General features: G+C 51.2%; 1 protein-coding gene across 1 annotated transcript in view; it reads left to right on the forward strand.

Moving 5' to 3' along the window:
* The window catches only part of HPSE2 (heparanase 2 (inactive)), a 260,303-nt gene extending 247,852 nt beyond the window's left edge, over window positions 1–12,451 (forward strand). The window contains exon 10 of the mRNA XM_037050907.1: window positions 9,875–12,451. Within this exon, the coding sequence (XP_036906802.1) occupies window positions 9,875–10,040 (166 nt within the window). The 3' untranslated portion in view covers window positions 10,041–12,451. The remainder of the gene's footprint in view (window positions 1–9,874) is intronic.
* Window positions 12,452–13,129: the final 678 nt, after the last annotated feature.

Raw genomic sequence — 13,129 nt, forward strand, 5'->3', positions numbered from 1 at the left:
CACTGGTAAATGCACACTTTAGAGTAAAGCTAACCTGTTTCCAAGCAGCTGATTTTTAATTGAGAATCAAGTGAATTGAATGAATTGAAAGGAGAAGACAGGGCCACGCTGAAAAGAAGTGGCCTTTGCCCTCTGTCTCCACTGCCTCTGGAGGCTGTGGTTGGGCGATGGGCAGACGTAAGGCCCAGGGAACTGCCAGGACCTAACCCACCTCATCCCTAGAGCAGGACCCGGGTGTGGTTCTTTCCAGACGAGCGGCTGCAGGGCCAGACTGTGCACCAGCTCCCAAACACCAGCAGCCACTTAGCAGACCACCCCCTCTCCTGCTCATCTTCATGAGAATGATTCCAAGTCACCACACTTCACGCTTTGACATCTGTGGACCCTGGAACATAACCTGTACCACTTGGGACATCGTATTTTCTCTCACTGAGGGCACACCAATGCACTCCATATTATAGGGAACACTCAAAATCCAATAAAACTGAGATATTTATCCCTTTGATTTAATGTATTTGAATAGGTGTCCAGGGAGCCATGACCTTACAGTAATGGAACAAATTTTGGGCATGGCTGATGGACTCTATCTCATCCTGTTACATACGGAAAACCTGCCTCTGCACATATGCGCCACGTACACACACACCCACATGCACCCCTGCCCTCTCCCCTGACTCTTCACCTCCCCTGCAGACTGCCTGTAGAGGGATGCACCTGGCCCACCCCCAGCCACCTGACCGCCTCTTCCAGCTTCTCACAGTTAGGGCTGGGGATCCTGGTTCCTCCCCACAGGGGTACTTTAAGACAAGACAGACTACAAGAGGGTAAAGACAGGAGAGTGGCAGTGTAAGGAAGTGAGAAGTGAATTCTGACCTGGGAACCTGGGAAACCAGTGGGGCTGAGGGCCATCAAGCAGGAGGAGCTGGATGGATGAGACATAGGTCTCGGAAATGCTGGAGGGAAGGCGAGCTTAGTAAAGGTTTGGGGATACAAAAGTTCAAAGGCCACTTTGCTTGGGGGTATCGCACGTCACCTCACAGGACTGGGATGTAAGATGCTTTGTGGGGTGAAGGGAAAGGCCACAAAAATAAGTTAGTGCCAGACCCCAGAAGGCCTGGAAATCCTGGCCAAGAAGCTGGGTTTCCTGCTGTCTCCCCTTGTGTAATATGCTCGTTACAGTGTGTCTGACCGCACGTCTGCGTGTTCCTGTGCTTCCCGCCCGGGTTGGGTGAGCACTGCATCTGTTGTCATTAACTCTGTATAGCACGAAGAACAGTGGGAATATGAGTGATGCCTCTTACACGGTGTTTGTGAATGTCGGGGATCGCGGTAGTGAATCCTCACAGTGGGGCGGGGGGACGAGTAAAGCACGTACTCAAGCCTCCACAGTGCTACAGCCGGTTCGCATCGTGTCCTGTGGTATGGGTGTGATGTGCCTATGACGTGGGCCTTTCAGATGGTCACAGAGTCAAATATTCTTCCCAGACTGCCCCCAGATGACTCCCTCCTCTATTGGGAGTTAATATCAGCACAAGTTCAGGTTCTTAGCTGGCTCTCATCTTGTCTGCCAAATGTGCTAAGTTATTTTAAGCCATCAGAAGCACATGGTAGAATTTCATTGGGACTTGGACAATTACTAGGCAGACTGGGACAGGACACAGGTCAAATCAGGACCCCCAAACCTAAATGCAAATAGGAGAAGCCTATATTCCTAACAACTCGCCCGTAAACGCGCCGGCTCTGCTCACATAAAGGAGTCCTAGTATCTTCTCTGTGGCACAGGAGCTCCGTCATGCTCCCCTCGCGCCGATAGCCCTGGGAGAGTGGGACAAAGGGTGACGGCTCTCATCAGCCCCCCAGTGTCTCCGTGGCCCGGAACCTAACATGATATGAGCTCGTGGAGGGATAAGGGGAACAAAAAGCATTTCTCTCTGTTTTTTCTCTTTCCCCTCCCCTCTCTTTAACAACAGAGGAAGGGTTGGAGTGTCTAACCCACCACTTGAGAACCCCTAGAGAGGTTGAGTAGAACTCGACAAGCGTTAATTTGAACGACTGTCATAATCGAGAAGGCACTGAACCGGTGGGACTGAAAATGAAGATATGAAACAGTTCCGTTCAGCAGGCCGATCGGCTCCTGCACATGGATGAAACAAAGCTGAGAAGGGTGCATGCTCACGGAGGGGTGGGGAGCGGGCGGGGGCAGGGAAGTGCCTCTCTTCCAGCTGGGGCTCTCAGATAAGGCCCCGGGGGAGGAGGCTGCATCCGATGGGGCCTGGAGGGAAGAGTGTGCTTTTTGACAGATTGTACCAGATTGCAGACGGAGCACAAAGCACATGGGAGAAAAACTGCAGGGCACGCTTGGGAGGAAGTAATCCTCCCCACGACCCCTGAGGAGTAGGAGCGCCCCAGAGAGGGTCATAAACATACAGCCTCTGCTCCAGCTGGGCACGTGGGACCCGGGACACCAGGCTGCGGCGGCCACTCCTCAGCCGCCCTCTCGGTGGAGTCGCCATCACTCATGGCTATTTCAAAGGAACTCCCTCTCTGAGCGACCCCAGATGCACAGTCCCTCGCAGAGCAGGGAGGGGAGCAGGGTCTCTCCTCAAACCTGACAGCGATCCCTGCGACTCTAACCTGCCCCTGACCTGGAAAAGGGCAGGGAAGCTGCACATACCAGCTTTCCAACGCAGCCAGGGGCCTCGGCGGGACAACTCGGGCCGCCGGGCCCTGTAAAATGCACACAGGTGCGCAGCTGGCGAGTGGGCCTGGGCGCCTGGGATCCGGGACTGGAGAGCCCAGCGCCGCGTTGCGCAGGCACCGCCAGCCCCGCACCTGCGCTGACCCCCCTCTCCGCACACTGGCCTGAAATCCCGAACCCCGGGCAGGAATCTCAGTCAGACTTTGCACGTTTGCTTAATATCAGCCTCATTCCATGTGGATCCCCTACCAACTGGGCCACAACAAATTTTTTGTTGGGACTGGATTGAGTCTGTGATTTGATCATCCTGGAGACCAAGCGCAGGGCTCCTCTCCCGGCCTGCCTCTCCGGCACCGCCGTTGGCTCCCAGGAAGCTGACCCAGGAGCTCCTGCTTCCTCGGAGCCACCACCCTGTCTAGCTCTCCGGCACTGTTGTGTGGAATAAGAGTGACCTCTAGTGGCTCATGGGAAACATGGGAATAATATCGGAATTAGGAGGTGGGTGGGTTATTGGGGAGAAAAGGAACCTGATACCCACTTCACCCCACACCAATAGGCTCCCTACCCACCCCATCCTCCCCACCCCAGTCCCCCCACCCCCGCTCATGCACACACTCAGACTCTTATTCATTCTCTTTTCTCTCTCTCTCTCCCCCAACCCCCATTCTCTTCCTTCCCTCCCACCCCTCTGCCTTATCATTTAGCAATCGGGTAGCTGAGACTCCAGAGGATATATCTAGGCCTGCACTTGTCATGTGCAGACTCTGGACTAAAATTCCAACCTCTGGCTTCCAATCCGGCACCTTTTTTGCTGCCCGCATACTTATCCCCAGTCCTTTTATCGAGAATCGACTTTGTGGGTCGGTGGACAGGGGCGAGCTGGGTGAGTCCGACAAAAACACGATCTTTCCATCGAATGGCTGGACTGACGAGCAGTCTTGGGCAGCCCCAGTGCGGGGCGGTGCACACCGACGTGCTGAGACCCAGGGAGTACTGGGCGTGTAGGGGCACTTGGAGGGACCTGGCCTGCAGGACAAGAAGGAGTTAGCCAGGAAAAGGAACCCGGAAGGGTGGGGAGAGCGTGGAGAAGGTTTTACGCAGAGAGAACAGGTACAAAACCTGTGAGATTAGAGAGGTTCTGGTTGGAGACACTACAGCACAGAATGGAAGGAGGTGGTGGACGGTGGGGAGCCAGAATGGGCAGGGGCCACTGGGAGCCTCTAAGGGGCTGGAGGAGCATGTAGAGGCCTTGCTCATGGGGTCTTGTAAGGACATTTGGACAATGTTCGAAGGTTAGGTAGGTGGGTGGCATGATTAGATTTCTGCTTGTGTGGGATCAGTCTGAATTTGACATTAGGCTCTGCCTCGGGCCAGCTGTCAGGCTATGGCCAGCTGCCTGAAAAGTGTTCGAGCCAGAAGGAACGTTAGGGTCCAGCTAGTCTATCTTTCAGGGTGAGAAGCCCCATCTGAGAGAAGGGGAATCACTTTCTCAAAGTGGGTGAGGCGGCCTGGTTGTCCCTGAGCCCTTTCCCCTCCTACTCGAGGCCCCGGGTATGCCAGCCTGAACCAGACGCCAGGTCCCACGGCTGCTCCCCGTGATGCACAGACTTCCCCTGTCCCTGCCCCGACAAAAGCCCACCTGGGGCCAGGACAGAGTCCAGCAAATTGTCTTCGAGACTGTCAAGAGTTGTGCTCATGGGACCTGCTTTTGGGACCTCAGAAGAGTTGAGAGCTTGCTTCAGTGACCATTGCCAGCAAGAACCATGGTCAGACACGAAAACCAGTGAGCAGGGCCATCAAGGTGGAGGGGCGTAGAAAGGTCAGGGGAGCGGCGGGTGGGGCGCTGGGAGGATGGCCAGGCCAGCAGACTCCCTTAGAGACCTGGGGAGCGGAGAGCTCAACTCCAAACTGAGACATTGAATCCCATTTCAAATACCATGGACAATAAAGAAATCAACTTTAGGAGTTGCAAGTAACCCAGACTTAGTAAAAACAGATGCTGATAAAACCCAGTTGTTCTAATATTTGGATAATTTAAGTGCCCTCAACAGCTAGGGAATTAAGAGAAATAGCTCAACATGGGCTGGGTCACTTGGCGTCTGGTTGGAAAAGTCATGGGCAGTCTGGAGGCCCCAGCATATGACGAGAATGTGATAAGAATGGGCTTCAAAGAAGGAAACACGATCCGGCGAGTGGCCTCTGGAACTGAAGAAAAACATGAAATAGTAGAAAAAGGTCGTCAGGAGGCCTGAATTCAAGACCGAGCGTAGCTACCTATTAGTGCATGACCTGGCCCAGACCACTTCACCTCTCACCTCGTCTCCGCAGTAAAGTTACAATAATAATAACAGTACTTGCCCGATGTACTTCACAGGGCTCCTTAGCAATCACGAGGAAGGCCAGGTGGGGCGGTGGTTCCGGGCAGTAGTGGGGTCTCAGCCCCACACTCCCTGGCTGTGTGACTTGGGTGAGTTTTAGCCCCTCTAGGCTTTGGGCTTCTCGTCTGAAACAGGATGCAAAGACCTGCCTCAGCTGGTAGTTGTAGGGAGAAATGCGATGGTCCAAGTAAATCATAGTGTGGTGCCTTTTGCACGGACAGTGCTCACTAGTGAGCGATTCTTATCATTAGCATGATTGTGTTTTCAAATTTGCGAATTGCTCAATACATAAAATGACATGTTATATATTTAGCATGATATGATGTCACTGAATAACAGGATAAATACTAAAAGGAAAACAGAATGGAGGTCGTTAGGCCCACAGGCCACCTTTGTAATGGAGAGACCTTCTAGGCCAGGACATACTAGACTCGCGGTCTCACAAAGCTGACTTGTGTTGTCAGCTTAGTAAGAAATGGTCATTTAAGATCTTTCCCAAGGATGAGAAATGCTAACGGTGACCCATGGTTTTGTTTCAGGTCGGAATGAGGTTATCTAGTGAGTGACTGAGAATCAGGGCTTATCTGCTGTCTTGGGGCCGCCAAGAGCCAGAGGGATTGGGATGTCAGCACAGTGATGTTCACATGCGATACCTGACGCCTTAGTCGGGGGCACTGACCTTTCTTTCCCTTAGAGCGCAAGTGGCAAACGCAAGGCCTGAGGGCTGCATCTGGCCCTCCACCTTGCTCTATCCAGCCCTCCACCTTGTTTTATCCTGCCCGCACCTTTTTTCTACCCAGAGGCAGCACTGCTTAACGGTTCAGGGTAGTTATATTCATACAGTCCTAAAATTACATTCGGCCCTTTGAAGGCAACTGTGAGGCTGATGTCCCCCGCCCCCGCCACCCCCCACCCTCCTCCTGGTGAGAATGAGTTCAACACCTCTGCCTTAGATTGTCAAATAAAAAGTGAAAACAGCCAACACAGCAGTAGCTGTCCAGTGTGAATGAACCAAAGTTGTACCTATATTTTGTCAGATTGGCAAAAAATATAGTTTTGGTGTGCCACTGAATTTTAGTAATTAGTTTACGTGCCATGAGATGAAAAAGGTTGAGAATCACTGTGTGAATGAAACCTGTTAAGGACACTGAGCGAGCCCCCAGGGAGCCTTCATAGAAGTGGGATATTCAACCCAGGAAGACCAGAAATAATGCAAAAGAGCCTCAAAAATGCATCCACTTGTTCAGAAAATATTTTGTCCCTACTCTACGCCAAGCATCTTGTTAGGCACCAAAGATTTAAGGACAAAAGAGACAGTCCCTCTTAGCCCCAAGTTTACCATCCAGTGAGGGATAGAGCAAGTAAATCACAACCCAGTGAGGTGGGAACAGGTAAATTTGGGGTACAAGAGAGCCCAGAGGGGGGACTCCCATTGCAGGGGTCAGAGAAGGTTCCCCAGAGGGGACAACACCCGAGCAAGCTCTACAATTACCCAAGGAGTTCATCGGACACAGAGTGTCCCTGGGCAGCTGAACTGCAAGGCATTGCATCGGACCCTGCCGGGGACGGGCACAGGATCTTTGGATAGTGGGAGTCTTCCTTTGTGATGCAACATTGTAGTAATTGTCCTTTTAAAACTTGTGTTTGAACAAAAAGCGCAGGATGCCCTCACCCTTGAGAAAGCCCTGTTGGGAATTTCATCACAGTTTTAAGTCAACTTGTTTCTTATTAATTCCAACAGCGTCTACTGGCATTCACATCTGAAAGATACTTACTATACTTCTAAGTGAACTTGTGTATTTTAATCCCAACAGTACCTACTGACATTTTCACTTGAGAAATATTGTCTCATCTATGTGAAAAACTTACTAGTTTTTCATTGCAAAACAGTCTTTGTTCATGCACATATTGAGGAAATTGTTGCAGTAACTGCCAGAGCAGCGCCCCCACACCCGCAGAGGTCCGTGATCCACAGTCAGTGATCATTGGAGCAAGGGTGCTGGCATGATCTGGGACTGGAGAGGTGGCTGATGCTGGGCTTCGGTGTCCAAATGCAAATAGAAGGGATGGGGAGTTCCTGGGGAGCTTGAAGCAGTGACAGCAATGGGTCACTAGGTCAACGATGTGGCAAGTGTGGGGGCGGGGACTGAACTGAAATACTAGTTGATGGAGAGTAAGGGGCAGAATTGAAAAACATTAAAAGGCAGAATCGATTAGACTTAAGGACCCTGGATATAGGAACTGGGACAGAAATGTCAGGTGATGCCCAGCTTTCTGGCTTGGGCAGTCGGACAGGTGGTGGTGGTCCCAGCACAAAGATAACAAGGCAGAGAAAAGGGTTCGAGTAGGTTTTTACTTTGGACCTGGTGACTCGGAAGTTCCTGTGGGACAGCCAAGTGGAGATGTGTGTGTTAGAGGGGTCTGGGCTACAGAGGCAGGTTTGGGAAGCATCGATGTGGGGATTGCAAAGTCCCGGGTGTGGGTAATAGCACGAGGAGTACGCAGTGCCGAGAAAGAAGAGGTCCAAGGACAAAGACCAGGAACCCTGCCATCTGAGAGGCAGGTAGAAGAGAACAGTCCCCCTGAAAAGGAAATGAAGGATGAACAGAGAGAGAGGGAGAGAACAAGCACATGGAAGACGAGGGGAGAGAAGGCAAGGAGCCGTGAAAGTGGGTCGGTGCCACAGAGCAGTCAGGTATAAGGACCAAACAGTGTGGGTGCCCATGATGGCAAAGAAAAGAATAACAAAAACACCATTTCCCACTTATATAGCTCATTATGCTTTCAAAGCACTTTCATAGTTTTGGTTCGTTGCATTTACACTGCAGCCTATGTAGCATTCTCACAGGTGCAAAAACTGCAGGAAGTCAGGGGAAGAGACACGCCAGAGCCATCTAAGCAAGTTAGGAGTCTGGCTCCTGGAGTTAGCGATCAGTCCAGAATCTTGACCACACTCCCTGTTTCAACCCACTCTGAGATGGCTTTCTTTCAAGCCTGTAAGGAAGCCAGAGTGGGGCCTGTTTCAGAAAAACGGCTCATTATCAGCATAGAAATAACACACTTGGTTCTGCGTTGCCTAGAAGTCAAAGATGCCAGCACCCTGGGAACATCTGAATGTAAAAGGGCAACACCCAAATCCTCTAGGTGAGGGCTTGCATCCAAGTTTGTATGTAACAGGGACATTGAAGGTTTTCAAGTAGAGAGTGATACACGTTGGAGTATGCTTTGGAAAGATCAATCAATATTGTTGAACTTGTATCTGACAGGGCCTAGGTCTGGTTGCTGGATAGTCACACCGCCTGAAACAAGATAAGGAAAACACACTGTGAAAACCTGTCTGGGTTTTGGGGGATTTTAGTTTCGGTTTGGTTTTTGCAGTCTCTTCAGCCTGCCCCCCATTCCAATGAGTAGCCTGTCTTCACCAGAGAGAATCACCCCAATTTGGAGCAGGAGCTCCCCGAGTATTTGATGAGGTCAACACCTACCTTCAGATCTTGTTTACCCCACCCCCTTCCAGAGGCAGGGCTGGCTCTCCACACAGGAGTCTGGTCCTTTCTCATTCATTCCTTAGTCATACCAACAAGAGAAGGGGGGCTGCCCCCGCCGGCCTGTCAGATCTGGACGGGGTCCCAGCTGATTCATGTGGGGCCCGGCCGGGACCTGCTACCCTGCCTCCTTCTCCATTGGGAGCAATTTACAGCACACTTATCTCTGGGAATTCACTGCTCCGTTGGGCATGGGTTTGATTATCTCTCTCTAAACCTGTCTATCATTCACAGCACAGAAGGAACACTAAACATAGACCTTTACATCAATTACTAACATTTTATTCTCTTTACAGCTCAGATGATATCACCGCAATGTTATCACTTGGGAGCTTGGGCCAGTCCCAGAAACAGTCATCACAATGCAATGCTGATTTTCTGAGGGTAGCTCACAGCCGTGTTTCCAGCTGGTGGCCTGGTTCTGGCCTTTTCTACTGACCCATGAAACTGAGCTTCAGCCGGGGTGCATGGCTATCCATCCAGGAACAGCTGGGAGCTGTCTGGATTCTGCACCACGGGCCAGGGACGGATGGTCTGGCCCCTCCGCTCTCTAAGAGCACCACGTCTGGGGCCCCTTCTCAGGGATGAAGACGGCTGCCGCACAGGAGGAATAAGAGCAGGCTAGATGGGGGAATCAGGATCCCGAACGCCTACTTTTATCTCCTTATACCCCATTGTGTTGCTAAAAATGGAAACATTCATTAAATATTAGATATGAATGCTCATTCTTAGATTTAAAAAGGAGAATTGTTAGCTATATCTCTGTCCTTCAGAACAATCCTGTGCAAGCAAATGATGTCAATTCTCTAAGCTGTCAAATATAGTAATGAGAATTTTGAGTTTAATCGGAGATTTCTGCAATCATTTTAAGCCTCTGCTTCATTCCACAGGTCTAACTAAAGTGTTCTTGTGTTTTTTTTTAAATGTAAGTGTGAGGTACTGTTCAGCTTTTGCATCACAGAGACTTGTCACTTGTCTAGGTGAGGTGTCTGTGGGACGAGGTAACATTCAAACCCTGTCCCCAGACCTACGGGCTGTGTGATCCCGAGCCAGTCACTCAACCACTGCAGGTGGCATGGCAACAGTGACCGTTTCTTCCTCAGAGCGTTGCCGAGATGCGTAAATGTGTCATTAAAATAAAGCCCTAGGGAGAGCCTGGGCGTGGCAAGTGGAAGTGATGGCCATGCGCACATCTTCTGCCAGGCAGCAGAACGCACTATTGACGAGCTCCATGCTGTCTTTCCTCCCCACAGGTCAGTGCAGCTGAACGGCCAGCCCTTGGTGATGGTGGACGATGGGACCCTCCCCGAATTGAAGCCCCGCCCCCTGCGGGCCGGTCGGACATTGGTCATCCCTCCAGTCACCATGGGCTTTTATGTGGTCAAGAATGTCAATGCTTTGGCCTGCCGCTACCGATGAAGCGCCCTTGCATCACACAGCGCCCACAGGTCTGCTGGACCACTTTCCACTCTTCTGCCCCAATAGCACCCTCATTTTTTCAGACATCTTAGCAACAAACCAGTCTCTGCTGCCCCGTCCTGCTGGAATCAACATAGACTCGCTCTGCCAAGGTAGCCTGAGTGTAGCCCACGTAGGTCACATCCACCCCGAGGGGAAATGTGGGCACCACCTGCACCTATAAAGAATGAAGGTCTGCGTGTAGAGCTGTATGTATCCTTGTACGTGTACCATGAAACCAAGCTGAAGCACGCTCTCCGGACCAGTGACCCCACACCCCTCAACTCTGGTCTCACAGCCAGGGCACTACAGACTAGCCTGCGCACCTCCCCTCAGCAGAAATGAGCAAGGAAAGAACCTGGCGGACATTTGAGAGGCCCATCCTCCTCCAGCTCCTTCCCCTTGTCTGATCCCTGCTGTGGCCCTGGGTTTCCTGTCAGCTCTCTTCCCAGAGGGGAGCCAGTGGGTGAGGCAGCCCGGCCTGCTGGGTGAGCTGTTTGTGCAATTTCCCGGCTGATGTATGAGTGTGTGCATCTGGGCTTCTGACAGCAGCATCAATCACTGGCTATTCCTCTGGGAAGCGGGTGCTTCAAAAGTAAAATTGTAGTCATAATTGTAGTCGCAGGTTTTATAAGAAGGTTCTATTCCTCTGTGAGTCCGCATCCCCCCAGGGCTGGAATGGGAGTCAGGTAACAACGTGCACTGAGTGGAGAGCCATACACGAGGCACCGTGTGGCTGTGAGGGAGGGAGTTTTCGTACACGGGGCCGGCACACCAAACCACACCCACACATGCACACGCAACTACCACCACAACTGAACAAAGCAAATAATCAGATCTGCCTCGAACTTGAAAGAATATTTAGTAAGGGCAAGTCCTTAGTGATTTGGTTGACCAAAACCATTTTTTAAAAAAAGAGGTATAAATCAAAGGTCCTCACTGTTCAGACACAGCTGGCTGTAATCTTTCTGCCTCTTCACAAAACTAGGTCATCTTCGATGACCAGGTCTGCCTTGGCCTGGACCAGCTTATTTAAGCAGCGAACAAAGTTTTCAGTGAGCCACTCTGGGAAGGCTGCGTCTGGAGACAGGACTGCTGGGGAAACTGTGGCACCGGAGGCGGGAGCTGCCAGTGGGACGGGGGCAAGTGGAGGGAGTTGACATTCATCATGAGGACCTTCTGGGTGGGCTGTGGGGTCTTTGCAAACAATCTGCACCTGAAACGACCTTCTTTTCTGTGGATGTGATTTTCTTTCTCAGGATAAATGACACGAATGATGCCTTTTAAAAGGAGGAGGCAGTTGACAGCGTCACAGGGTTCCAGCTGAAGGCATGATACCCCTTCTGCTGTAGTGAGGAAAGGACAGGAGGTGGGGGGAGGGGCAGGAGTGCAGAGGCCAGCTGCCAGGGGGACTGCAGAAGGTGCCCGAGGAGTCGAGTAGGGACTGGGGCCCAGTCTGCGAAGTGAGGTGAGGCAAGAGGCGGGAGGAAGAGGAAACAGGAGAGAAAGTAGAGGGTTCTCAGCTTGGAGAGCAGGGAGTTGGAGCGAGGGAAGCTGACAGCTCAGTTTATGTTTAAGGAAGAGCGTGGACACAGTTTTGACGGGCTTATTATTAGTACAGAAGGAAGAGCACACGGGACATGCAGCAAGAAAGGGGAGACGGGACTGGCTGGCCCCAGTTAGGGGGAGGCTGAGCCTGGACGCTGGGAGAGAGAGGGAGTGGCAGGCCCTGGTCAGCAGCCTCAAGGCTCCTCCGTGGCTCCTCCTCTTCCCAGGAGCAGGCACCTCCCACTGAGGCTCAGCCCTGAAAGGGTGGAGAGAGAAAGGACAGGAAAGAAGTGACAGAGGACAGGCCCAAGTGGTAAAGACAAATGAGAGATGAAGTGGTGGTTTCCCCAAACTTTAAAAATTTTGTGCACATATCAAAATCTCTTCTACATACTGATGCAGGCATTGCTGCAGGGCCCCTGATAATACCCAGAGCAACCCAAGGTCCCACAGGCCTGGCCCTCAGCTTGTCTGCTTTACATACCCAGCAGCCCCTGTTTCTCCTGTAAGGCATGCAGAGGTCCAGAGCTTTTCCAGGGTCGCCCAGGGTAATGGGTTGCAGAGCTCAGGATAACGAGAGCCTGTTCATTTAACCACCATGCCCAGTGACTGCCCAGCTCAGACTCGCCCCTTCACCTCCTCATAGGTCCTAACTCAGTACAGCACGGCCTGAAAGCTCCTCTCAGACACTTTCTGTAAGTGCTGATTCTTCACCAAGCCTCTACGTGTGCAGAACATAGGCAGTTCCTGCTCCTTCTGCCTTAGTACTAAATGCTGCTAAGAGGTTTGTTTTGCTTTTTAGTTAATAAAAAGGGAGAAGAGGATCACTGAGGTTTATCTTTGGAGTCTTGCAATTCTAACTTTGCAAACTCTCATGGAAGAAGTATTTGCATTGTTCAAAGGAAACCAAGAAGCTCAGTATGAAAATCACATCCCATAGAGATTTTAGTATAGAGCATCTATCCTGGACTTCTCATCTTGGGTAGGGGCGATGACTAAATCAGTGGGGACAAGTCTTTATAATGGAATCCCCTATTTCACTTCCCGCAAAAGATACCCTGTGGCGAAAGTCAGCATCACCATCCACTTCATCAGGGAAGCAGCTTGGCGGGCTGGGCCCTGGGACAAAAGATCTCATCCACCAGCCTCCCAGACCAGGTACTTCCTCCTAAAACATGACACGGCTGAAGCCATCTAAGACGTAAGAACCACTCTATTCTGAACCAGAGAATGGGCTTCTAAAGTGCTTATTTGAAAGCCTGATAATGTGTAATGAGAAGTCTGTCTTCTGTTGAGATGATTTTCTGCTCTTTCTGCCTCTAGGAATGATTTTCTTTCTCCTTTCTTATCACAAAGGCTCAGAACAAATTCTCATTGTTATTGGGCGAGAATGTCCCAATTCTTCCAGTGCCCTGAAAAAGCTGCAGCTGTGAGATACTAGCATTATCTGCAGATGAAGGAAAGCTTGAAAATACCAGAACTGAGCTACTGCGAGACACAGG

This window comes from Sturnira hondurensis, unplaced genomic scaffold (genome assembly GCF_014824575.4).
Source record: "Sturnira hondurensis isolate 20B ecotype Veracruz unplaced genomic scaffold, ASM1482457v3 Scaffold0006849, whole genome shotgun sequence".
NCBI lineage: Eukaryota > Metazoa > Chordata > Mammalia > Chiroptera > Phyllostomidae > Sturnira > Sturnira hondurensis.